We start from the raw sequence: 27,700 nt of genomic DNA on the forward strand, positions 1-27,700 counted from the left end.
GTTTAAATCTATGGTGCATCAAACTAAGATCCACACTGAAATCTTACTTCTTCCCATTTAGAAAAGGTTAAATTAAGATCAGGGGGTGTTGTTCTGACCTTAAACATATGGTTCTCAAATCTTGAGGGTTGCAAATTAAAGGCAATTAAAGGCTTCCTAAAGGAAATACTTTGCCTCATTTAAAGGGTATTAGACTCTTGAGAAAATAATTTGGTTTTATGTTTACAACTTAATGTCCATCGTTTGCTCTCTAGAATTGACGGGGCAAATGGTTCTCATCATGTTTAGCATATAAGAGTTTAATAGCCAGCCATTTTCGATATATACACACACAAAGCGAGCTACCTATGCAGCAGCATGGTTATTTTCTTATTTTATGTTAGCAACGGATAGTTGCTTGCCCACTATTTTAGCAACGGAATAAACTTTTTACAATGGCTAGCAATGCAAAATGAAAAATAACTATTAACTATCCAGCCACAGTCGGCTGATTTCAATTTTTCTTATATATATAAATGTGCCGTTTCTTGCTAGATGGTAAAATTTAAAATTTTATTATTAAAAGTACCATAAATTGTTAAAATCATGGCTAATGTCAATTTAATATTTTCTTTTCAAATTTTAACTATATGACAACATCTTCTACATGATGATATCAATTACATACATAACAACCACACACACACACACACATATATATATATATATATATATACCACTTGATGTTTTAATTTTTCTATTGCTAAAAATCTCAAAACATGATCTTAGAATAGACAAGTACATGTAAAGGAAGGATGTGGATGAACAAAGATTGAATGAGTATGAGCTTGCAAATGCAAGGGCGGAGCCAAGGTAGGCTTGCATGGGCTCTCGCCCCACCTCAATTTTTTTTTTAAATTACATGTAAATTTTTAAAAAATTTCACTAGTTCTATATAAAAATTTTGAAAAACTGTATTTCGGCCCTAGTTAAAATTTAGAAACTTTAATTAGGGCCCCCTCATGAAAAAATTCTGGCTCCGCCTTTAGGCAAATGGAGGAGCTCTAGGCAATGCATGAGTGTCAATTAAACGAGTTTGATGTCAAACTAGTGAGCCTGGAATTGCACCACTTGCCGTCATTGTGTCCTAATGATAAGTAAGGACAGGAGAATGTTGGAGTCTGGAGCTTGATCCATAAATTATGTCATTTTTTCGTTTTGTGGGTTTTCCCCTAATCTCATGTCTATGAGGTCGCCGTTTTGGCTTGTACTTTGCAATTATTTTGAAAATCTATGTCACATGGGTGCGGGTGCGATACGGGTGCGGATACAACAAGTTTCACAATTTCCGGATACGCGGATACGGCAAATATAATATTCTCAAAAAATTTATAAATTGAAAAAAACAAACAAACAAACATTGTTTATCACAAAACATTAACATTGTTCATCAGTAATCACAAAACATTGTTGATTATCATCATTCTACTCATTGTCAATGCCCACATCGTCCTCAAACTCATCTTCATCCACAATTTCACATGTTGATGGAATAGAAGGTTCTTCGAATCTTGAATTAACAACTTCAAGTTCATTGTCGCCTTCTAAGTTAAAGTCCTCAACATTCACTTAACAATTTTAGATCAGAATGCTTGTTATAAATGGAAAGTGCACGTTGATAATTTACTACGAAATTTCTGATGTTCCTCACTTCTTTTTCCAAGTCTTCAATCCATGAACATAATTCATAAGCTTGAGGATCTTGCTCTTTACTTGGTGGATTGCATATACTCTTTAAAGCCAAATTTAAGCTGTGGACTGCACAAGAAGTCCAAAAGATATGAGGGTACTCACATTCTATCGCAATTCCAGCTGCTCTGCATACAGGTGCATTGTCTGTTATTATTTGAACAACCTTCTCTTTTCCCACTTCTTCAATCATTTTCATAAACAATCCTTTCAAATATTCAGTACTTTTGTATTCACCAGATGCATCTATTGCTTTTAAGAAAATTGGTCCATTTGCTGAAGTTGCAATGAAATTAATAAGAGGGTGCCTTTGCAAATCTGTTCAGCCATCAGAAACAATAGAAACTCCATGTCGCTCCCAAGTTACTTTTGGATACTCTAACAATTTGTTCACTAGAGTCTTTTGTTGTTCTAGTAGTACAATGCGAAGCCTTTCAAAACTAGGGGGAACATAACCAGACAAGTTAGAATTTGCAATAGATGTAACTAAATCTCTTCAAAATGGACTTCTTGCTACATTAAATGGTATGCAATTAGCATAAAAATATGTTGCCACTTTAGATCTAATTCTCGCCGCCCTTGTAAAGTAAATGACTCCTTGACTGATTTCTGTTTCTGAGTAATGTCAACAACTTTTCTTTTTTTCAGACCATCATTCACAACATCATTTGAAATTGAAGCAATGTCAATATAACCGGAAGATGTCGTGCCTTTTTCATCTCAAAGGCTTCCTGTTCCATCTTCAGCTGACCCAAACTCTCCTTACTGATTTTTTTACATACTTGAATTCCTTGTTTAGAGATTTTTAACAGATGCGCTTTAATTCTTGTATATGATCCAGTGAAATCATTTCCACAAAAAGAACATCGAAAAACTGAATTTCCACCACCTTTTGGAGCTTTCTCTATTATCTTCACATATGACCATAATGGTAGTCGTTCTTCTTGTGCAATAGATGCAGCTGATCCCGATCCACAACTTGAACTTGTAGGTTCAAAAGAGACTCCATTTCCTTTGTCCACCATACTACATTAAAACATATAATGAACATAGTGTTGAAGGAATAAAACACAATAGTTCAACAAACAAACAATCAACATAGCTGAAATAATACACTGTACAAGTCTATATTTCATCACATCATATAGTATATAATGCAGCAGTACTGTAGTCAACAGTCGATGATGAGCAACTTAACTCTCTAGTCTCTTGCTGTTGAAGATCTCTAGTTCATAGTGATCTTTAAATATACATTTGTATGCTCTGATACCTTATCACGGCACACAGGCTCGTTAGCTGGATCTTACTATCTAAATGTACTTTGAATGAGTTGTATAATCCATAAGATGCTAATGCAGTTAATTATCTTCAGTTTGTCATAAGATCTGATCTCAACGCAGTGAAAGATCTGAAAACCCAATATTTAAAATGGTTCTAAACTCGCATTTTTGAAGTTGTTCAACTCCCGATTAGTAGCGCAACTCATAATCCACTTATGTTGGCAAGAAAGAGTCGCAGAAAATGTGTTGAAGCAATCCAACATAATCACGAGCGAAGAGGAACACATTAAACTCGCAACGAAGGAGCTCATAATCCATTTATGTTGGCAAGAAACGAAAATAGAAAATGTGTTGAAGCAATCCAACATAATCCATTTATGTTGCAAGAAAGATTCGTAATTAGACCACATTAAACTCGAAACGAAACCGAAAAAAAAAGAACACATTAAACTCGAGTGAAGCAATCAATCTGAAAACCCTTAAAAACCCCCAAATGAAGAAGAAGAACACATTAAACTCGAAACGAAACGGAAAAAAGAAAAATCCACTTACCTATCCGTCGCCGGCTGTTGCCAGCGACGACCGGACGTCGCCGTCAGTCGCCGGAAGTCATCACCGCCGCCCACCATTGCTCGTCGGGTGAAGGTCTGCCTTCGGGTGAAGAGGAAGAACGTCGGGTGAAGTGAAGGTCGACTGTCGAGCGGTCGACCTAATTTCATTTAAGTTTGGATCGGGTCACTTTTTTAAAGTTTGGATCGGGTCTGACCCAAACCTGATCCAAACGTATCCATGAAGTATCCATATCCGGATCGCCGTATCGGCGTATCGATACGGATATGTGGGCTAATCCCACGTATCCGTGTGACATAGGTGAAAATTGTTTTGTGTGGCGGCCATGGAAGTAGGAAAATGTTGCCTCTGAACCACATAAATCTTTGTATACTCATTCTTCTCTTCTTCTGATTTCTATTCTCTTGGTGTGTTAAGAGAGTGTGAGAGAGAACCTCACTCCTAACAAAGAACCCATTGACGAAAATTTGTGACGCTCCGTAACCAGTAGCAAAGAAGGTAGAGGCTAAAGAGTTGAGATCCACGGAGTTGTGCTACTGCAAAGTGGCAAGCTCACTGCCATTGAGAAAATTTCATCCTACCATTTGGCCGAGAGCCAAAACTCTCATCCTCCTCCTATTCATTAAGATATCACGCCTACTTTTGGTGCCTCAACCACCTGAGGGGTTGAGGCGAGCCGATTGAGCCCGATAGGACTCGACTCGATTTGGCACTTTTGGAGCTGCTTCAATGTCCTTCAGGCCCTGATCTGGTTTCAAACTGGTCTCAAGCCTCCTCATGTACTGGATTTAGCCTAAGGTTGCCTTTAAAGTAGGTCCAAACCTTTATCGAAAACTCCAACCAGACAAAGAATTCATTTTACCATTCAAATCCATATCTATACCCAAGTCCAAATCTACATATAGATCCAAATTCTTATGAAAAAACCACAACCTAAACTCTTCTTTTGAACCAAATCTAAAATTCAAGTCCAAGTACCCAAAACTTGAATTCATGTTTGGACTTCAATTCAAACAGATATCTATCCCAATTCATGCCTTTATCAAACCCAATATCAAAACTTGTATCCATTTTCAAGTCAAAATTCAACCCAGAACCAAATTCAAACTCAAACCGAAAGTCAAATCCACTTAAGAATTTAAAAGCGTACCAAGACCCTTACCTAGAAGCACCTTTAGTCCTCTAGCTACTATATTTTTGTTCTATTATTTTTGAGGAATTTAACTGCATTACAATAGAACTTTTAGATTAGATAATTAGTGGTCACCCGATGAATCCAGAGGAAACCTTATGCAAAGAAAGCAGAAATGTGAGGTCTACTTCTCTAACCAGGCGATAGAGATCCACAAAGCGTTTGGACCTTATATCTAGAATCCAAATATATGAAATTGGATCCAGAAAGATCCAAACCGCTTAGATGGATCCAGTCCCAAGGTCCATCCATTTTCTGATTAAAAATGTTGGGATCGCATTTTGTACATATTGTATAACGAGATCAAAATAAACTTTGTTTGCTTGCATTTACTCCTTTGTTGCATTTTAGTCTTTATTCTTATTTGCTCAAATATTTCCAGATGTTGATTTTTAATTCCCTTATTTACTGATATTAAACAACATCGAGCTCAAGCTGAATTGGCTTAACATGTCTCATTTCTTTTAACTCGTAATTTGTCAACTCGTTTAACTTGTTCACTTGTTTAACTAATTCAACTATGATGAATCGGTTTAATGTAGTCAAGCAGAGGCGAGTCTAAACGAGTTGAGTTCTTATAACTCTAACTGGACTTGTTTAACATCTCAAGTACAAATATATAAAGAGCTGAGTTCGAGTTTAGTTTTTTCAAGCCAGTTTGAGCCGAAATTAAGTTGGCTCCACTCATTATGTAGTCCGAGTTGGTTCAACTCATTGTGCCCCTTTTCGGCATCCTATATATATTTTAAGTCCGATGGATTCAAAGGAAAGGATTGACGATGAGAATCAGAACATTGATTTCATATTCTGTTTGCATCATTTCTCTTCTACAATTACATTGATTATCACATTCCTTGTTTTGGGTTCTATATATATATAGCTAGAAAGAGCTTAGCCTATTTAGCGAATCCCAAAATTATGAGATTGGGCATATGGTATTATTTCCTCCTATCATCATAAAAACCTTCTTCGTCTCAGACCATTAGATTAGAGACAAAACTAAACTGTTTATATGCAACGATTAAGGTGCTTTTTATGTAATCTAACCTTACAGATATGGTTGCAAAAATAAGTTGATGAAAAATATATGTTAAGTCAATCGTTTTTTTCAATTTAATCATATTTCCATAATAAGTGAAATTGAGCCGTTTATATAGCAACAAATTTTTGGTGGTGGGGAAATCATCTTTTTTCATAAAAACAGCCTAACCCAAAGCATGCTTTTATGTTAAATTAGTTTTTATAAAGATATTATGATTTTTGTATTTCGTTTATAAGTATTTTTTTAAGCAGAAAAATTTAAAGGGTCTGGTTTTTATTCCCAGTCTAGGGATCTACCAACATATATATATATAGACACACACAACTCATACGATTTTGATTCCCTTCAAAGGAGATATGTTTTTTTCCTTCCCAACAAGAGCATTGATTATAAGTTTCAGGTGCCCCAAGACAGGGGCGGAGCCAAGGTGGGGCTTGCATGGGCCCGAGCCCACTTCAATTTTTTTTTTTAAATTTACATGTAAATTTTAAAAAAATTCACTTGTTTTATATAAAAATTTTGTTTTATATAAAAATTTTGAAAAATAATATTTCGGTTATAATCAAAATTTAGAAACTTTAATTCGCCTCTTCTCATAATTTTTTTTTAACTTCAACCCCACATTAAAAAGACATAAACTCTCCTACTCTCTATCTCCGAGTTCTATCTCCAAGTTCAGTTCAAGGCTCCTTCCAAACCTGATGATCTTAGAATTCAAGCACTGGTGGGTTTGAAGTTTAAGAAACGAACTCTTGCACCGATCGATCAAGCACTGGTGGGTTTGAAGTTTAAGAAACGAACTCTTGCACCGATCGATCGCTAGCTAGAGTTATAAAATTGAAAATATCATTTGTATTTTAGTAAGTCGACATGCATCTATAATTAAAAAAAAAAAAACTGTGGGGGAGCAGGGAAGGCCACGCCCACAGACTGCACCGAAAATTGCCGTAAGACGCTGTCAGTTCTTTTCCTTGCATTTTTCCTTCCGATACATAATTGTATGGCGACCATCGGTCAGACGGTACATGCCCAGAATCTAGGGAAGAGCATCACGTAAACGGCGGTCAACCATGGCGACATTATATATATATATATATATGAGATTAGTAAAGACTGAACACTTAGATTAGAATAAAAACTCAGACCCATTGATTTTTTTTTGAAAAATTATTTTAAATACAATATAAATATCTTAATATATTTATAAAGACTATATTGATATACAACATGCTTTGATTCAAGTCAAGTTGTTTTAATAAAAATGTTTTTTTTATTATCATGCCATGAGGGTTCATTTTTTCTTATTATAAAAACAACATTAAAGTTTAAGAAATCTTTAATTTAGTATATGTTTTGCATAAACCTATTGTTAAGATCATATAATAAAGTTAGATTGTAAAAAAAAACTTTAAAAATCAAAATCAAAATCAAAAGTTCTAGTTTTTATCCATGACTTAAAGTGTTTGGTTTTCACCAACTTTATATATATATATATATATATATATATATATAAAATCTTATGATTAGGAGCTTAAATCCTGTAGTCATCTTCGCTCCATTCAATCAAGGCCACCGATATAGTGCATATAGCGAGTATGGTACGACACCCAATGCAATGTCTTGTGACACAACATTGTTCCTGAACAATGTATGCATTAGTTGCATGAGAATCATTTCAATGGATCATCTGATTAATAAATAAATGGTTCGAAACATTGTTTCAAGACCAAGAAATTAAGGTGTAAAAGACAAATTTATCGAACTTGTTTAGAGCCAGCCAAATGTTAAAAAGTCGGATTTAAATAAAGAAATCTGATACGAAATTCTAACTCGAATGCAAATTGGTAGCTGAGTTTTTTCGTTGAATCTGACTAACAAAATCTGAATTCAACGCAAAATATCAGACAAAGCCAGCAGAGATGCAGAAGTATCAGGTCCATACATGGAGCCTCAGTTTCCCTAGATCATGGGATTTTGATCACTGACGCATCGCACGTCCCAGTGCGTCAGCGCGGACACTGCTGTGAGAGTTGACGCTGTGCACCCCAAAGTGCCGGCATTGAATATAGTGCACCATCAAACATGCTTTCCATTCTCAGCCTGCTTGTTGGTGTAAGAGTCAAATACCTTAGAATTCCGATCAGAATCACAGCGCTAACGGTGCAATCGGAAAGATAGCCGGAAAGCAGCTAAATGCGTCGGAAAACGGCCAGAATCAGGCTTTCGCAGAACCAAACATAACCAAAAAATTTAAGAAAGCCAAAATATTCAATGAATCGGCTAAATAAAATTTAACAGGCTTGCGCTTTGGTGAAAATTTATTATTATATTATAACTACGACCCATCTGGTGAATCCCAATTCAGACTCTATCAATCCCAATTCAGCCTCTAACAGCTTCTGTTTTGGCCTGAAAAATGTTAGAAATAAGAACAATTAATCACTTAACATCACACTTTATAAAGTCTCTAAAAATTCTTCAATCTTACATGCATGATTAAACTCTAGGTGACAACTTTACTACTTTTCGTCTAAAACTTGAAACAATTAACTTGAGACTCTGTTACTTCAAAGATGGCAATAAGAGGAGTGCAGTTAGCATTTTTTGGTGAGGGTAACCAAATTAAAGTTTTTAAATTTTGACTAAGGCCGAAATATCATTTTTCAATTTCTTTATATAAAATAAGTTAAATTTTTAAAAATTTACATATAAATTAAAAAAAAAATCAGGGGCCCAAACGAGCCTTACCTTGGCTCCCCTGCTGGGCAATAATATTGAAAAACAAATACTAAATAAATTACAAGAGATGAACAAAATTGGTTTTGGCATCTAGTTCATTCCAATCAGGCCGATTGCCGAAAACCCCTCGTTCCAAATCGGACCCCAAGTGCAGTCCTATTTAACACGTCAAAAGAAAAGTTTTGTACTTTCAATAAGAAAGCTTTTGTTTGTTTGTGGGACATGAAAAGAATAGATGAAAGGAACAGTTTTAAACAGGGGAAATAAGAAAGCAGCACACAGTAAGGGATCATGCAGAATTTTGTTAGAAAAAGTTAGGGTGAAGAAAGTTTGGCTCGCAAAAAACAGCACAGTTTACAATATTTTGTTGCATATCAGCGTTTTTTCTCTATTGTTAACACCACTTCCGATGGTACTTCCCTATCAATTTCCCAAGTTTATGGATGAATGTAAATTGTTCAAAATTATGCAGTACAAAATTACATAAAAACAAGAGACGAAGTGTCATACGGACACTTTTTCCTTTTTGCTCGCATTTCAGCAGAGTAATCCAAGCTTTCTTCTTTCCTCTCTTTTTTGTTTATATATATATATATATATATTGACTTTGGTTTTTTAAAGTCACTCAGTCATCTAATAAGAGCTGTTTGATCCATAATGATTCATAGTTAAAGAGGGAAAGGTGATGGATGTTTTTATCATCTAGTATTTTTGACTACTTTTTTCTCTATGTTCTTCTCTAAACCATCTAGTATCAAATGAACGCCCTTTGTTAGATGGCAAGATAATGTAGATAGCAATTGTATTCATTCATTCACTCAATATATATATATATATATATATATATATATATATATAAAACAGGTAACTACTAGACTCTCATATACTAGATTTGCTTGAAACCATTTGGGCCACAAGGAGATGAGATAGTGTACATTTGATTGCAAACATAGAAGGTTAGCTACTCTTTTACGAGTAAAAAGTACAGTTCAAATGATAAAAGAGAGAAAGAGTAAGGAGGGAAACAAATGATTTCCCTAATCCTAGTTTATTGCCTAAACGATTTCCATCAAATCTGGTATATATATATAAACGGTTAGATACCAAACCCTCATATGTCAAAGTAGGTGAAAATTATATGGGTCCTTGATTTTAAAGAGATCATATAATAGAGATTAAGTGGATCAATCACAACAAAATCTAGTTGGAGTTTGACCAATCTCAATCGGCCTGTGGAAAAATTAATAAAACATGAACCGAACAAAAAAAGAGGTCAATATTGTTCATGAGGTAGCTTTTATATTCTCTGATTCGATCAAGAAGAGCAAATTAAGAAACTATTGACGATTAATTTGCAGGTACAACTTTGAAAGAGGAATTAATGCTAATGGTGCATGCCCAAATGAAACCAAGGAGTCCTCTCTCTGCATGCAATTATAATTAATGGTGAGGCTGCACCGATCATGGGGGCATAATTTTTCTTGTCCCCTTGGGCTCAATGATGTCTCATCCCAACACCCAACATCCGCTCAATCATTGAATCTATTTTATCAGGTGATAGGTTCGCATGACCGGATCATCCCAACGTGTGGACATGACAAACTTAATCGTAAAGCACATCCAATATATATATATATATATATATATAAAAGGTTAACAACCCATCGCTTTAAAGAGATTCGAAGGTCCTTCATTCTCTATCTCTGTGTATGAATGTCAATAGGATTATATCCTATTAGAATAAAATTATTTGATTCATCCATTCAAAAAAAGGATCAGATATGAAAAAGAATTTAATATCTAATAAGAAATTAGATCGAATTTGGATTTAGGAAATGACATTTGATTGAGTGATTCGGAAATGCATAAATATTTGATCGGATTTGGATTTGAATTCTGATTAAGAATTAATTTTGAATAACTATATTGTATCCAATGCCTCTACAGTTTGAAAATTTGCCAGGTTTGGATTCCGATTCAGATGTAGTTTTATTTATTCATGTTTAAATCTAAAACTGAATTAGAATATGTGAATGCAACAAAGTAGATATAATTAAAGATATATGTGATTCGAATCCAATTTATTGACATTTCTATCCATAGATACTCGGCTGCATCAGCATCTGATCGTGTATGATACACCGTCAACTTGAGTAGTATTGTACTTTTAATGGAGTAGCACCCATATAAATTGAACAAAGCTTGTTTCACCAGTATTACATCCCATGAAAAACAAAAAAAGATGCTCTTAAAAAATAAAACACTTATATATATATATATATATATATATATATAGAATTTTGACACAGTTTAAACTTCGGCATCTTAAGACGTTCTCATATCAAGGAAGAATAAAGAAATCCTTCTTGTATCTTACAGCTAATTGCTACAACTCATATGACAAGCCATAGCCGTAATGGTCGTGTTTTAGGGAACTTGTATTCAAGACCATGTCCCTTCAGGGCGTGTTTTGCTTAACTTACATCACATAACACTCATGTCTCTTTGACTGCCTTGTTGGAGTAAATAGAAAGAAGCCAAATGCTTTCTTGGCGTTTGAAGCTATCAACGTGAAACAATCCGGTAACCTAAACCAGGCCGGTAAACATGGCAGTGGAATTTGACTCACAGAAGAGGTAAGAAAGGCCATTATCAGGTACCGACTCTACTGAAAAAGCTAAAAGATTAGAAAAGTATCTTACCTATCTGGAAAACACATCAAAGTTAGGCTCCCCAACAAAAAATTCCTTAAGAAGAGTAAAACAAAAGAGAAATAATAGAGGCGGCCATGGATGACAGCAGAAACAAGAAACAAGGGCGGTGTGAGCTCCACATTTATTGCTGTTTACTGTGGACATGATCCGCTGTTACCTGGAAGGCCTCTCTCTCTCTCTCTCTCTCTCTCTCTCTCTCTCTGATCTCAACAAATTGGGAGATAGACATGCATCAGATAAATAACATAAACAAATGAGATAAGTAACAGAAGTGGGGAACAATTTATAGTTAGAGAAGTGGATATGGATCACCATTGGCTTCTTTCTTCGATCGTCACTGTAGCAGTTATATGTATATAAGAGAAGAGAATGGAGCTAAGGATCGAGTAAATTAAGTGAGAATGGCAGAGATGAAACGGAGAATGGGGAGAGAGGAGTGGGTGAAGGGGAGGACTGTTGGGAGAGGGGCCTTCGGAACTGTCAACTTGGCCACCAGCTGCGAATCCTCCTCCTTCATCGACCGTCACCACCCTTTTCCTTCTCTCTTTGCTGTCAAATCCGCCATTTCTGCTTCCTCTTCTTCACTGCAGAACGAGGCCTTCATTCTCTCCCAAATCCCCCACTCCCCACGAATCATCCGCTGCTTCGGAGGCGAATGGATGCTCGGATCGTCCAACCATGGGGCTTTCAACCTCTTCTTGGAGTACGTCTCCGGCGGCAGCCTCTCCGACCTCTGCCGCCGAAGCGGGAAGCTCGACGAGCTCACCGTTCGCCGCTACGCCCGCGGGATCCTCGAGGGGTTGTCGCATGTTCATCGCCTTGGGTTCGTTCACTGTGACATCAAGCCCTCTAATGTCCTTCTCGACCCTGTGTCCGGCGTCAAGATCGCCGACTTCGGGCTGGCGAAGCGCGTCGGGGAGAGGGCCCCTCGGGAGACCACCATTCAAGGGACGCCCATGTACATGTCGCCGGAAGTTGCGGCTGGAGACCAGCCGGCACCGGCGTCGGACGTGTGGTCGCTGGGCTGCACGGTCATTGAGCTCGTCACGGGGAAGCCGCCGTGGGATGTTCCTGGACGAGGCAGGAGCAATGTGGTGCAGCTGCTGTACCGGATTGGCGTAAGCAAAGAGTCGCCGGAGATTCCTGCCGGTCTAACGGAACAGGGGAAGGATTTCCTGGGGAGGTGCTTTGAGAAGGATCCACGAAGGAGATGGACGGCCGAGATGCTACTTCACCACGAATTTGTGTGTTCGAGCGGCGGAGCTGAAGTTCCCAGCGCTGCCACCGAGGTGCCGGAGCAGTTCAGATCACCTAAAGGCGCACTGGACTCTCTCTGGTGGAGCAGCTCTTCTCAATCATCGTCGTCGCCGTTGTCGGAAAGTTCAATTCCTCAGACCATCGGTCACCGGCCGGCGGATTCTCCGGCCAGTAGGATCCAACAGGTTGCCACGCGTCATGAGCCCGATTGGCTCCGAAGTGGTTGTGAGAAGTGGGTCCAGGTTAGGGAAGTAAGAAATCCGGTCAACTAACGGAACCGCTCTCACTTGGGGACCCATTTGATTCCCTTTCTTTGTTGTTCTTGTCCAAAACTTTTCCCAAAATTTGGTTGTAGGGAAATTCCTCACTAACTGTATATAAATTTCACTGATTCGATTGAAGCCATTTCACTGATTCGATTCGGCTTCAGATTATCTTTTGCAGTTAAAGTTTTCACTTTCTTTTGTTGACTAATTTGGGGAAAAGAAGCAGTTTGTAAGCTCAAAAATATAAAGCATAGATGATGGCAGTATTAAGAAAGTTTCATTCCTATGAATATTATTTTTTGTGACATTTACATTGAAGGATATACTGTATCCCACCTAAATCCCAACATTGCACATGATACCGAGGTAGTAGGTTTCACTTTTAACTGCTGAGGAAAGCATAGATGCGAGCAATATGAGCACAAAGCTTTGGAAACAAGGGGAACGACCGACCTTATTGTTTCCGGCCGGTGGGGCGTTCACCGGAAAAAAATTCAACCAACAAGTGGTGATGGATGAGACAGCAATATTAAGAAATAAGAGATGTTGTTCCAATTCCTATGAATATTATTCATTTGCAGTGTCATGGCATTCATATTCAAGAGAATACTGTACCCCACCTAGATCCCGACATAGCACAAGACCGAGAGGTAGTAGCAGGTTTCGGCAGGGAAATCATAGATGAGAGCAAGAACTTTGGAAACAAGGGGAAGGATGGACCGACCTTTGGGCTTGTTTCCGACCGGTCGGCCGTTCGCCGGAAAAAACTCAACGGACAAGTGATAGATGAGACGGCAACTATGATGGGGTTAGACATTGAGAGAAGAAAAGGGAATGGAGTTGAATGATTGGTGAGGAGGGAGCAAAAATTATTCTCCGACGTACGCTAATACGTGGTGTCCTCATAATTTGGCACCCTTTGGTCAGGCCAAGGCAACTGGTTACCTAACAAAGGCATCGACGGAACAACTGAGGTTTTGGTTTCCCATACTGCAAACAAGCCCATAATTGCGTCTCCAAATCATTTCCTCCCCCTGTGCAGGAATATGCCTCGAATATTCATATTAACAATGCAGCATTGATGTGGCATATTATTTTTTTTTTTTGGTTTTTTGGAAAGAAAGGCCTTGATTTCTTATAACTAAAGTTTTGGAAAATTAAATTTTTTGTTCATCCAAAATGTCGCCACTTCTTAAAAGCATTGTCATGAATATGTTTTCATGAAAATTTCGGGGAGGTTTTTTTTTTCGGTATTTGTTGGTTAACTTGTTCTTTTTGGATAAATCTCGAGAAAATCGCAATAATTTTTTAAAATTAAAAAACCACAAAAAACCTTTAATTTTTTTTAAAATTATTAAAATGTCAAGAAAAATAGTGGAAATGGTGATAAAGTCGCGTGATTTTCATTTTTGGTGAGATTTTCAAACTCTTGTGATTTATTCCTGTTTTGTTCATTTTATTTGATTTTCTCGTAAATATCACGAGATTTTCTAAAATCTCACGATATTGTGACACTTGATGAGATTATAACCAAAATATGCCTGGGCTCTAAAAGGGTTCTAGCAATTAAAAATAAGAGCTCAAATGAAAACAATTAAAATTATGTATGTTCTTGTTATATCACTAAAACTTGAGCAAGTTTTTTGTAAAAAATTCATTTTAGATTTTAAGTCCAACCCCATGTTGTTATGAGTCACGTTCGTGTACCGTTGAATCGTAGACTTGAACCCACCTAAGGTAAAGGCCCGGCTTACGCTCATGTCATGACCGAGATGCTCATGCATCCTTGAATCATAGGCCTCCACCCACTTGGCTCCTATGGCACAGTATTTAATGATGGTTTATGGTGTTTCTAATGACATGTTTTAAATATTTTGTCATCCGACAACATCTATAATAATGGCTGATTTCAAAATTTTCATATATATATATATATATATATATATGAGAAAATATATGAAAACAATAAATAGCACAACCAAAGAAGCTTTTCTTGATTATGCAGATAGTCTCGACACTTTAATATATCATATAGACACCAAACCCACACCAAACCCACAAAAGTAAGTGCCTTTTTGATAATTTTTTTTTTGCTCTACCACTAGAATCAACTGTCGCCAAGGGACCTTGATCCCACCTCAATTTAAAAAAAAAATTACATGTAAATTTTAAAAAAATTTACTTGTTTTATATAAAATTTTTGAAAAATGATATTTCGACACCAGTCAAAATTTAAAAACTTTAATTCGACCGCTCTACACCTCGCTAGTGTGCACCGCCACTACCGGAGCGGCTCAATACCTCACCTCCCCTCGTCACCTTTTACAATTGGTTGCATCATGGATCATTGCTGATAATGTAATGCATTTTAGCTTTGGTTTTTGAAACATTTAATCGACCTGACAACGTCCAACATCCGCCGGCTGATTTCCATTCTCTAGATATATATATATATGCAAAGAATTATCTTATCGCTTGACACAGGCAGAAGTTAAATTTGCTGACACTGAGTGATTCAAACAACAAAAAAACCAGCCCACGGTGTCACCACAACACTTCCAAGATTGCTACTTAAAAATTGGAACCAAATGGCTCTCTCGGTCGCATGCCATATGATTATAACATAATAATTTTTTGTTACATTATTACGTAGACAGGCACTAATTAAAATTTCCTAAGTAATAAATTAAATTAGTCACATTCTGAGATTGTTCCAGTCTTTCTTTTGTGTGTGTGTATATATATATATATATATATAAATATATACACACTAATAATCAATCTTATAAATTGAATATGTGTACATCATAGATAAGCTTTTATGACGAAGGAGAGATGTATAGAGTATGACGAGATGACATGACATGGCAGCGACGCCATGAAAGTGCATGACTACATTTCCATTATAAAAGTAAGCATAATGAGTTGATGTTATCTGTTATTGGTCAAATATTCGATGGACCGATTGTACGTGAAAATTTGAAAAACCTTAATCACAAAAGGACCTCAATTTTGGATGGGGGTGCCCTTCTCAATAATGGTTTTTTTCTTTTTCAATTTTGAATAAGATATTTGCTTTGCAGCAGGTAGGGCTGGAGCTAGAAATTTTTTGTTTCAGGGATAAAAATTTTCAATTTTTTTTTATATATATTAAACTAAAATCAAAATTACATATACATTTTTAAATTATTAAAAATTTGAGGAAAGGGAGACAAGCCCCCTGTCGACGGAGATAAGATTATTTTATTAGAAAGGCTGAAGGCGATAAAGCGAAATTTTTTTTCATGTACATGAAAGACAAGACGAGGCTTGAGCAGAAAAGAATGGCAAAGCTTGTCCTATCATTTCCATTAACTTAAGAGGAAATATTATACTAATACCTTTCGAGTAAAGAAAGGGCAAGTTGACAGAACATGCATTATTTCAAGGAGGAATGTACTTGGCCCCGCCCCAATAATAAGTGACTTTACTCCTTAATTAATGATGGGAAGACTTGCAAACTGCACGGGGACACAAATTTGCCACTCCTCCTAACTTTTTCTTTCGAACAAGTTAGGTTATAGTATTATGCTTCTTATAATAAGAAAGAGGCGCCATCGTGGGTTAATTGTACATTATGAAGTAGCACCTAATTGGGCTATTACCAATACATACATACATAATAGAATCCACGCAATAAACAGGGTAGTTATAGACATAGGGACCTCTTCCGTGTATATATATATATATAAAGCGGACACTTAGCTTAAGGATAAACCAAGCCTTTCAATTTCTGCTAAAAATCATTTTAAATAAAATATAAACATCCTAATATATTTATAAATACTATTTTGATATAAAACTTGCTTTGAATCAAGTTGTTTTTATTGAGTTTTCTATTATCTAAATGTTGATGCTATGTGAGCCATTCATTTTTGTTTATTATAAAAATGTTATTAAGACCCAAAAAATGAACAACTTAATATATATATTGGATCAACATGTCATTAAGATCATATTGGTAAGGTTAGATTTAAAAAAACAAAAATAAATATCATATTGAAAGGGTCTCGTTTTTGTCTCTGAACTATATATATATATATATATATATATATATATATATATATATATATATATATATATATATATATATATATATATAGACACACACACATATATTGTATTATATATATATGTGCATGGTATTTTCATTATGTTCTAATTTAACGAACCTGATTCTTGCAACAGTTGAAAACCTGACGCTTTCTTAATACATTGCTCCTGCTCCATTAACATTATGGCGGATCCATTGGTTCATGCCATTGGATCGGGTGATCGGCGGCCTACAAATCCTGGATCCAAACCCGCGCGCCAAAACCTCCTCAAGATAGAAGCCGTTACCATTGATTTTTGGCATATGTGTGAGCACATGGGATTCTAATTGGATTTGGATTGAGCCTCGTCTGCATGGATGATGAGATTTAACTTGTTTTTTTGGATTGAACTTGCATACGCATGCACTTGTGATCTGTTAATTGGATTTGGATTGACATCACCGTTTAGTGCCTTTGACTTTGTGGGGCTGCCGCCTTTAAGAACACAGTTAATGCACAAAGTTGTGCCCAATGGTTGAACACCACACAAGTTCTGGCGGCCATTGTTGCGACTTGGTATTGCATCATCCGGACAAAGGGAAATCGGTACATTTCATGCAGCGATAAATCAAAAAATGTTAACCAAATAATTGAAGAAAAAAAAATTACATTACAAAAATTGAAAATTTTTGGTTAGGTAATGTAATTTTTAAATTTGAATTTAGTTTGATCCTGCTCAGATTTAGCTTGGTCTTACTCGGATAAGTTCGACGGACAGTTTGGCCAACCCTTAAAAAAAAACCTCGCGCCGCCCCTAATGCTAAGTATTGTTGAATGGATAAAGACCTAAAAATCTTTTAGTAATAAGCAGTCGTTGGGGGAGCAATAGCGAATTTATAATGAAATAATAATTCATGGTCTATAGTAATATTTGGAGTGAAACGTTTTAATTTCTAGGAAGGCCATATATATATATATATATATATATATATATATATATATATATATATATGACCCAACACTCATTATAAAAAAAAAAGAAAATAGCTGAACCGAGTTTAAGCAAGTCGAGATCTTCTTATAATTAGACTCATTTAACCAATTCCACTCATTAGGAGTGAGTTCTACGCCAATCTGAATTGGTTTAACTCATTGTGCTGCCCTCTTCAAGCCCAGCAGACATGATATATCAGTTACCCTTTGCATGGGCTTTGGTTTCACATCAATTTTTTTTACATGTAAATTTTAAAAAATTTCACTTGTTTTCAGTGGTGGAGCCACGTGGTGGTTAGTGTGGGCAATTGCCTATACTAACTTTACAAAATTAGTTTAATATATATGTTAATGTTTTAATATATTTGATTGTTATATATATAAATATCTCAAAAAAATTAAAGGTATTGGATGAATAGCATGACCTCATTAGAAAAATTTTTGGTTTTGCTAGTGCTTGGCCTGTATAAAAATTTAAAAAAATAATATTTTAGTTCATGTCAAAAATTTAAAAACGTTAATTGAGCATCCGTTATAAAAATCCTCTTTTGATAGGCTCCAACAATGTTACTTTTCCTTAAAATAATAAAAAAAATATTTATAAATAAAAGAAAGGTTTAACGGTGACCGTTGGGCACTTTTTGACCCCAAGGTTACAATACAATGCAGTGGAAAGACAAAAGACGGCGGAGCTTATCCTCCAAGACGCCCCACCGCCCCTACGCAAACCGGCCTGCCGCCGGTGACGCCGGTGCAGATTTTGTGCTTTTCCTGGTTTAGATTTCCGGCAGCAGCGCCGTCCCCGATGCATGGTCAGCAAACGCCCGTCCCAAACCCAATTTAGATGTTGGCATTTTCACATTAATGGCGCTTGTGCTGTTGCTAGTAAAGTGGCAAAGTTCGGTACTCCATCTTATCCCCCGGCTTTTAGATCAGATGTGGCCAACCGGCCATATCATAAGCCGTGGCTGCGTAGCGGATGGATTCATTGAGCCTGGTTCACGGAGGGGACAGACTCTGTGGCGCCTTCAAATTCCTCCAATGGGGAGTGCAGGAAATCTCCTCCCGATTGGGTCAAGCAAGAATCCATGAAGGCAAAGAAAAAGGGAAGGTGATGCTGATGTATCCTGGCGTTATCTGTTGCAGGAAAGCTGCCGGTGCACAGAATCTGGGTTTCCGCATCAAAACCTTGGGAAGCAACTATCTCTCTCCCTCTCTCTCTCTCTCTGCCCATTGGATTTTGCACCAGTGATCTATGTCCATTCATGGTCTGCCTGAATCGAATTGGTGGCATACCGATGCAATCGAGGTCCGATTCGAGAGTGCAAAGCAGAGCGAAGTCAATTTTTTTTTTTTTTTATATGCGACGAATTATAGTTTCAAAATTCTAACCAAAACCTCAATAAAATTTTTTATACATTAAACTATAATTTTTAAAATTGACATATAAATTTTTAATTTTTTTTAAATCTTAAAAGAAATCTTTATGACCTCCTAAGTATGGAAAGAGTTCTAAACTCCAAGGCAAAGGAAAAAAAGAGAGATTTGAGTATCCCCACTCCCAAGATTACCAAGTGTTATTTTTTTTATGGTTAAACTTTTAATATTTTAATCATTTTCACATGTTTTTTCATTTAATTTTTTTCTGAAAGAACAGTTTCCAATATTTTTTTATCGCTTTACAAATGATTCACCGACTCAGCTGGTTTTTTTTTTTTTTTTCTCTCTCTCTCTCTCTAAAGCGAAGGGCACTGCATTTTGCATAAAGGACCACCAGAAACAAGGGACATGGTCCGTGTTTGCAGCCGCATCATATGCTTTATCTCTTATCAGATAAGGGGTTATCTCCTTTTAAGCCATCTCTTGTAGTAAAGAGTTCAAGGTCGACGGTCACAGGTGTGGACCCTTGACCGCGAAAAGAACATTTTTCAGATTCACTCAACACGAATTCACATTCAATGTTCAAGGAGAGTTTTTATTTTAAAAGCCATGACCTCATACCTAAACTTCTGGCCCAAAAACAGGCTCACAAAATAAGAACTAGTGCTCCAACCGTCTCAGTCAAAACCGATAATTTTAAAGCATGTGCAATTGAAATTGTATCCTTTTTTATATATATATATATATCATCTTTTACGTGTTATACAATTTTTTTTTCTACATTTAGGTCAATTTGGGGTTTAGCCTTATATTGAAGATTTTGCGAAACTTTCAAGGGCTTATAAAAGGTATTGTTATAGTGGTTAATTGTCATGTTTTCTAGTTTTGTTATATAGGAGCAAAAGTTGTCATGAGCAGGTGAGGATCTATCGAATCAAGGGCCCAAACATGTTTTAAGAGTGAGTCAGGTTGGTTCAGTGGTATTAGAACTTGTTCAACACTCGGACTTAAAATCCCACACACATGAAGTTTTTAGAGTTTAACCAATTTTGAGGAACCTTCAAGGGCGACAAGATCTTAAACTATTAAGTTCTCTCAAAAGCACAAAGGGAGTTAAGAAATTATGATTTTTCTAGTAACTTTCTCGCTAAAGCATTAAGATAAGTTCAAAATAGTTATCAAAAATATTTAAAAAAACAGAAAAATTGTGGATCCAGATCTCTTGAGTGTGAGCCGCCTTGACACCCAGTTGCTTTCCATCACAATAACTTTTGTATTTTAATGCTTTTTGGGAGAGTGGAACCTCTGAAAAGTTAAAAACCACTTCATACCAACGCCTTACAAGGACAATAATGTGAGTAATTCTCACCAGCTTTGCTTCTAGTTGGTACTGTTCTTTGGTTCGTAGTATTAAAAGCCCAGTTCGTTGGTGCATCTTATCCCTTCTCCTTCATGACAAAAGTGGGTGCAACCAAACCGTCATTTAATGCAAAATCCATGGAAGATAAGTCCCTTTCAAGTTTGTTAAACCTGGACAATGGGACAATTCAAACATGGGGGTGATCCAAAATCCTCCCTATCCAAACATAGGGGTGGGCCTGCCTGGTATCCGTCAATGTTATCCGGATCCGCTTGAATCGGCTCATTGAAATCCAATTAGTGGCAAACTTATTTGATTTAGTAACGAATTCAAGGGTCCCTATGGGTGTAGCGTAACTGGTTAGACTGATGGTCCAGTAAGCAGGGGCGGAGCCAAGATTTTTTTCAGGGGTGGGCCAAACGATCCGTAGGTCGGGCCAAGGGGAGCGACGAGTCAGGCCAAACTAAAAACAATTGATTTTTTCAATACATAAAAAAAAATTCCTGCACTTACTCGGGCCATGGCCCAGGCAGGCCCCCCATCCCTCCGCCCCTGCCAGTAAGAGTCCAGTCGTCATCTTGATTCTGCTACTCATCTGGATTGCAAATGGTGATAGACACTATACTCTATTTGATAGATGTAACCATAAAATCAAGTAGCCATAGACCCTATGGGTGTGGCGTAGGAAGAAAGAGACAGTTTCAGGCTTACCATGCATCAACTTTTTACTAATTTTTTTAAACAATTTTCTATTTTTAATTCATTTTAATTTAAATTTTAAATATTTTTTAGTAGTTTTGGCTTATTAATAGCCCGCGAATCAACTCATTTATGAAGTTGGCAGCGCTACTTATTCGGTCCTAAAATCAATTTGTAAAGCATTAGTTTTGATATACAAGTATTTTAATGTGTTGTTTGGTAATAAATAATTTATAGTTTGCCTTTATTTTATGAATCTATTTTAAATATTGAAGCATGTTTATGACATACTTTAATTTTAATTTTTGAGGCAGATTCACGAAACTATAACTGAATGTTTTTATTACCAAACCACTCATAAATTATTCTGTTGGCAACAAAGCTGGGAAAGAAAATTTTCCTCATCATTATTTTCCTCTAATGTGGTGCATCTTTTGAAGAGCCTTTGTACATTTGTGTTGCTCACAATTTCTCTTTTGAGGGTGAAATTTTAATTAGTCTCCTCAACATGAGGGACATATTTAGGGCTAGTTGAGAAACATAAAAAATGTTTTGAAGGTGAAAGTTTCATCCCTACTATAGAAACAAGTTAACCTCACAACACAAGTAGAGTATAATTTTTTCTTTCATAGTGTAAAAATTTTCCACTATTTGGACATGCCCAAAGTTCTGTACAAATTGAAAACAGGGAAGGGCACACATTCCATGTTATGCCTATAAGGAGGATTGGCTGCGAAGCCCATCCTTTTTATTGACACAAGGCCTGAAGGCACTCGACAGTCAGTGCTAGCTATTACTTTTGCACTGCAAATGATAGATGCACAATACTCTAATTAACCGGGGTATCACTCATCACTCAAATTTTTAAATAGTTGAAATCCTTGGGTTAAGGGGAAACTTGGGCTGCAAATAATAGATGCACGACACTCTAATTAACCGGGGTATCACTCATCACTCAAATTTTTAAAGAGCCTAGAATCCTGGGGTTAAGGGGAAACTTGGGCTGCAAATAATAGATGCACGACACTCTAATTAACCGGGGTATCACTCATCACTCAAATTTTTAAAGAGCCTAGAATCCTGGGGTTAAGGGGAAACGGGGAGGGGCTTCGGGCTCTTCTGGGTATTCTTCTCCATCAATCAAGAGCAGTATTTGAGTTCCGCATGAATAGGTTACATGTTAGTGGTAAAATGACAAAAATACCCTTGATGATAAATAAGGAGACCCTTTCTTTAAGGGCAAAAACGGAATTTAAAAAAAAACAACTTCTTATAACAAGATAAGAACGCCTCTCCAATGAAACACAGGTTCTCGTGTTAGCCACCTAAGGAAATTGGAATGACAAGCTTTCTTAATAGGGCTCTAAACCAAGCTCCTAAAGTCTTCCTTAGTCGGGTCAAACAGGAATTCCTTGGGCTCTTCTTTCAAGAAAAGTCTAAAAAAATAAGAGAGAGAGAGAGAGAGAGAGAGTAAAGAGAAAGGAGGCCGATCCTTCAAGAAAGAAAGTTGGCAGAGAATCCGGTGGAAGCATCCAAACCGTGGGAAACAACAGATCTCCCTCTCTCTCTCTCTCTCTCTCTACACTAAGAACAAGGTCCTTGTTTACAGCAGAGTAGAAGCCAGCGCCCCCCCTTAAATGGTGTTTTCCGGGAAAATCAACCCGGTGGATCGGTCGATACGGATCCGATTCAGGCCAGAATGATAAAAAGAAAAGAGTTTGGAATGACCCCTTTTAAATGTCAACTATAGTGTAGTGCATGGCAAGGTGGGAGTCCACAAAAAGGATCGAAGTTCAAAAATCGCGATCGTCATTGGTTCAGGAACACAAATGATCTCTTTTCGAGGCGGTGGGAAAACGATTCACTCATCTAAGAAAGCATACCGCCCAAATTGGCTCGTATCAACTCCTTAATTATTTAAAACACTATTAGGCTATTTGTTTTCCCATTTTTTAGTACCATTATTTCCAATATAATATTTTAAATAATTTTTAATTTTACCGGTCACTTGCTTTATAATAACTTTGCTGATACGCACAGCCGATACAGTAGGAACCGATTCTTTGTGACGTCGGATAAAGGAATTCGCCCCGGTTTCGGTACCGATAGGTGCGGAAAGGGTGCTCGGGGGCGCGGGCCCATTTACCAGCCACGTTTGAATTGGAACAGAAAATATGAGGAAGTTAAAAGGCGATGTTGTTGTGGGCGCCTCGTTTTCAGCACCGGTCTGGACTCTGGAGGAAGGGTTCGATCGGTTGCATATGAATTTAAAATCCGATTTCACAATTTGAATCTAATTTGGATCTGTTTTTAAACGTTCATACCTGAATTCAAATCCAAATTTTGAACTTTTCAAAAATGTAAGACATTGGATATATGATATTTATTTAAAATTAGACCCAACCCGAATCCAAATCCGATCAGTTGTAGTTTCTTGAATCTGAGTCCAATCTGCTTTCATATCCTGTTTTTTGAAACAGTTTGTTGAATATCTCATTTAAATTGAATAAATTGACATCCTTAGTGCAGCCATGATTGTTATCGAAGAAAGCTATTTATTTAATTTTATTACAGAGAAACTGTTTTAAATGTACTGCAAGATTTGGGGACCATAAAAAATGCGCCCCAACTTTTCAAAATCACCCAAAAACACGCTTGATGCTTTGGTTTTTAATCATTTATACATGTATAAATACTAATTTGATGAACAATATCAAGTTGGTCCACCAAGTTCTCATGTTCTGAGTTTGATATTTTTGTCTTGAAACCATGGAATCAAAATAAATTCACATTCTTTGAATATGAAGGTAGAATTTATAAGAAAACAAAACCTTTTTTTATTTCTTATAAAATAATGTCGATGCCCAAGTTCTTGGACATGTTAGAGAGGATATCTCAGACCATTTATGCCAGGGACAAAAACCAGACTTCTTAAATTTTTGATAAAAAATATTTCAAACAACATATGGACATTCTAATGTGTTTGTAAAAGCTATTTGAACATAACATACGCCTTGATTTTTTTTTTTAATTAATCTTTCTACTATCGAAAAATTTGTTGATGTAAGTGCCGTCCTTTTTTTCGTTATCATAGAAATATGTTGAACTTAAAAAATGACTAACTTAATAGGTTTGTCATCAGAATATTCTTAAGATCATATTTATATAGTTAAATTATACAAAAAAAAGGTATTTCAACAATCAAATTTGAGCAACCAATCTCATGGGGAATTGGCTTTTCATTCTTTCTATAGAGAGAGAGAGAGAGAGAGAGAGAGAGAAACCAATCTCACATTTGGGAGTTGGCTTTCCACTCTTCCTTTTCCTTTTCACTCTTGCATTTAATAACGCTTGGAATTGGTTTTCACTCTCCCTTCTCTTTCACTCATTCATTTAATACGACCATGACCATACGGCTAGTTTTATGAAATAAGTGCCTGAAAAAGAGAGTTCAACCAATCTCATTGTCGGAATCGTTTTTCCCTCTCTTTTCTCTTTCACTCTCTCATTAAGTGCTATATATATATATATATATATATATATATATATATATATATATATATATATATATATATATATATATATATATATATATATATATATATATATATATTTATTTATTTATTTATATATAAAAGAGAGAGAGAGAGAGACGAAAACTCAACAACTCACAAGTATGAAAAAGAATCTAGAGTGTATGATCAACACTCTTCTATTTGTTCTTCTTGATTCGCGACGCAACTTGCAGTCTACGAATTTCGACTTCACCGGAAACAAATGATCTCCAATATACCGATCATATATGACAACTTCTGTTGTCGGTATAAAGGAAAAAAAAGTAGGTAAAGTGAGAGAGCTTCTCGCATCAACTCTCTAAATCCAAAAAAGGAGAAGTCGAGGACTCGGGAGCTCTCATCCTTCCATTCATTGCACGCTCATTCTTGCAGTAGTGGATCCAATTTGGACCAGAAATCTAATGTATTAGCTGATCTGGATCCGATATCGATACACAATGTCTCGGATCCAAACACCATTCGGCGTAGACCAATGAGCCCACTGGTGCCAAGTCTGCTGACCCACCTGAAGTGAGCTTTGGTTTGAGGACCAGAACTTGTCATATTGAGCCTCCACCGTACATCTTGATTTGGTGGGGGACGATGGTGGGCCCCATTAGAGGGGAAACGGTCCCAAGTGCTGCGGCGCATTGTCTTGACTTGACTTCAGGTTGCTTCCCTAACCGGGACCCACCTGCCACAGACACCACCGGACCACCGGGGATCTTGGCTTCCGGCGAGCTGCCGGATCCGCTCTGCCGGAGAGTTCGAAGATTCCGGCCAGTTCGTCGCTGTTTGAGGGGTAGAGTCTGAAGCTTTTGGTGGCGATGAATATGAAGAACAAGAAGCAGCTGACGATGATGAAGATTGAAAAGAGTGCCTCCACCAAAGGGAATCCAATGCGCCCTTTGGTGACTCGAGGCCTTCCAGCATCCCAATGGCACCAATAGAGGCTTCATCCTCGCGGCTGAGATTCACGAACTCATGTCGTAGCAGCATGTCGGCCGTCCATCTCCGCCGGGGGTCCCTCTCCAGACACCTCCGCAGGAAATCCTTCCCCTGTTCCGACAGGTTTGAAGGAATCTCCGGCGACTCCTCGCTGATCCCGATCCTGTACAGCAGTTGCACCACACTGCCACCGTCTCCTGCGGGCACTTCCCACGGCGGCTTCCCGGAGGCGAGCTCAACGAGGGTGCATCCCAGTGACCACACGTCCGACGGCGGCTCCGGCTCCTCTCCCGCCGCAACTTCTGGGGAGATGTACATGGGTGTCCCCTGGATCGTCGGCTTGCCGGAGGCCTTCTCTCCACTCCGCTTCGCCAAGCCGAAGTCGGCTATCTTGACGCCGGAAGAAGGGTCGACAAGGATATTAGAGGGCTTGATGTCACAGTGGACGAACGCATGGCGATGGACATGCGCCAAACCCTCGAGGATCTCCCGGGCGTAGCGGCGAACGGTGAGCTCGTCGAGCTTCCCGCTTCGGCGGCAGAGGTCGGAGAGGCTACCGCCGGAGACGTACTCCAAAAAAAGGTTGAAAGCGCCATCGTTGGACTGCCCGGGCGTCCATTCACCTCCAAAGCAACGGACGATTCGTGGGGAGTGGGGGATTTGGGAGAGAATGAAGGCCTCGTTCTGCAGTGAAGAAGAGGAAGAAGAAATGGCAGATTTGACAGCAAAGAGAGAGGGAAGATGGTGGTGGGGGTTGAAGATGGAAGAAGAGTTGCAGCAAGTAGCCAAGTTGACAGTTCCAAAGGCCCCTCTCCCAACAGCCCTCCCCTTCACCCATTCCTCTCTCCCCATTCTCTCTCTCATCTCTGCAATTCTACCCATTCTCTCACTCACTTTGCTCCATGAGTTTAACCCAAGCTCTTTTATATACGCGACTGTCACTCTGATCGAATGGGCCAATGGTGAAATATAACAGTCTTATCTTCCCTGTCTAACTGTCTTCACTTTCCTTCTGAATCCATTCAAATGGTACAGGTTCTTTAACCACCAAGTTAGCTGACATAATGGAGAATAAAACACTTAAATGTGGAGCTCACGCCGCCCTCGGTTTTCTTTTCAGATTCTTGGCCTCCTCCTGTTTCTTCTTATTTACTGCAGTCTGCAACTGTTGTTTTCCATCTGCTGCTTTATGCAGGAAAACTGTAAAGTCAATTCTCCACTGCGTCATGCTACCGACTGTACAAGAAACAGGGGAATTTTTTAGCTGTTTTTTTCTTTAACCGGAAGGAATAGAGGGTAAGTAGTTTCGGTTTGTGGATGGCAGCGGATTTCTGCAAAAACTGTTTTTTGATCTCTTACTAGGTTTTCTTGAGTGAATCCTGAAAGGCATAGAAAAATTTGTCTTTTTGTTGGAATTCTTCTGTGTTCTGAAGAAAAAGCTAGGTTTTCTGTTCTTAAACTTCTCTAAACAAATAGACTCAGTTCTTTAAATATATTATGAAACGCTTTTCGTGAAACTCATTGGGTGGTAAATGCAAGTTTCATGTTCAAGAAACTTAAAAATGATCACATATGATCGATCATGATCGTTTTTCAAGGTGAAAACATGATTTTATAATATGCAAATTGTTTGGATCGTTTAGGTTTTCATAAACTCTTGGATTAAAAGAAATCTCTGTCCAACAAAAAAACATGATTAACTACGCTACTCCTCTTGAATGTCTCCAAACAAATTGGATACTATCGTTTTTCACCAGATCAGAAGCTTCCTGTTTCGGTTTACAACACAATACTTTGGTGTCTGGTATGAATTTTTAAAAATTGAACATGAAAGTACAAACTCCAAAATTGTTAACAATATAGAGGGCGATTACGAAAAATATTTCATTCTTTACTATTTTTTGC

The 27,700-nt window shown here is 37.5% G+C and overlaps 2 protein-coding genes across 2 annotated transcripts; one reads left to right on the forward strand and one right to left on the reverse strand.

The window, feature by feature from the left end:
• Positions 1-11,635: 11,635 nt before the first annotated feature.
• LOC116257153 (mitogen-activated protein kinase kinase kinase 20-like) lies at positions 11,636-13,068 on the forward strand. The gene has a single exon (XM_031633764.2). It carries the CDS (start codon positions 11,667-11,669, stop codon positions 12,792-12,794), a length of 1,128 nt encoding a protein of 375 aa, XP_031489624.2. The 5' UTR covers positions 11,636-11,666; the 3' UTR covers positions 12,795-13,068.
• An 11,998-nt stretch (positions 13,069-25,066) lies between these two features.
• Positions 25,067-26,665, reverse strand: LOC116257154 (mitogen-activated protein kinase kinase kinase 20-like). Its single transcript, XM_031633766.2, has one exon. The coding sequence runs from the start codon at positions 26,657-26,659 to the stop codon at positions 25,514-25,516; it is 1,146 nt and encodes a 381-aa protein (XP_031489626.2). The 5' UTR covers positions 26,660-26,665; the 3' UTR covers positions 25,067-25,513.
• Between the last annotated feature and the right edge of the window lie 1,035 nt (positions 26,666-27,700).

Source organism: Nymphaea colorata, chromosome 7 (genome assembly GCF_008831285.2).
Source record: "Nymphaea colorata isolate Beijing-Zhang1983 chromosome 7, ASM883128v2, whole genome shotgun sequence".
NCBI lineage: Eukaryota > Viridiplantae > Streptophyta > Magnoliopsida > Nymphaeales > Nymphaeaceae > Nymphaea > Nymphaea colorata.

Bases quoted from the DNA above. Each gene is read 5' to 3' on its own strand.
- LOC116257153 (XM_031633764.2), top strand. From the start codon at position 11,667: ATGGCAGAGATGAAACGGAGAATGGGGAGAGAGGAGTGGGTGAAGGGG.
- LOC116257154 (XM_031633766.2), bottom strand. From the start codon at position 26,659: ATGAGAGAGAGAATGGGGAGAGAGGAATGGGTGAAGGGGAGGGCTGTT.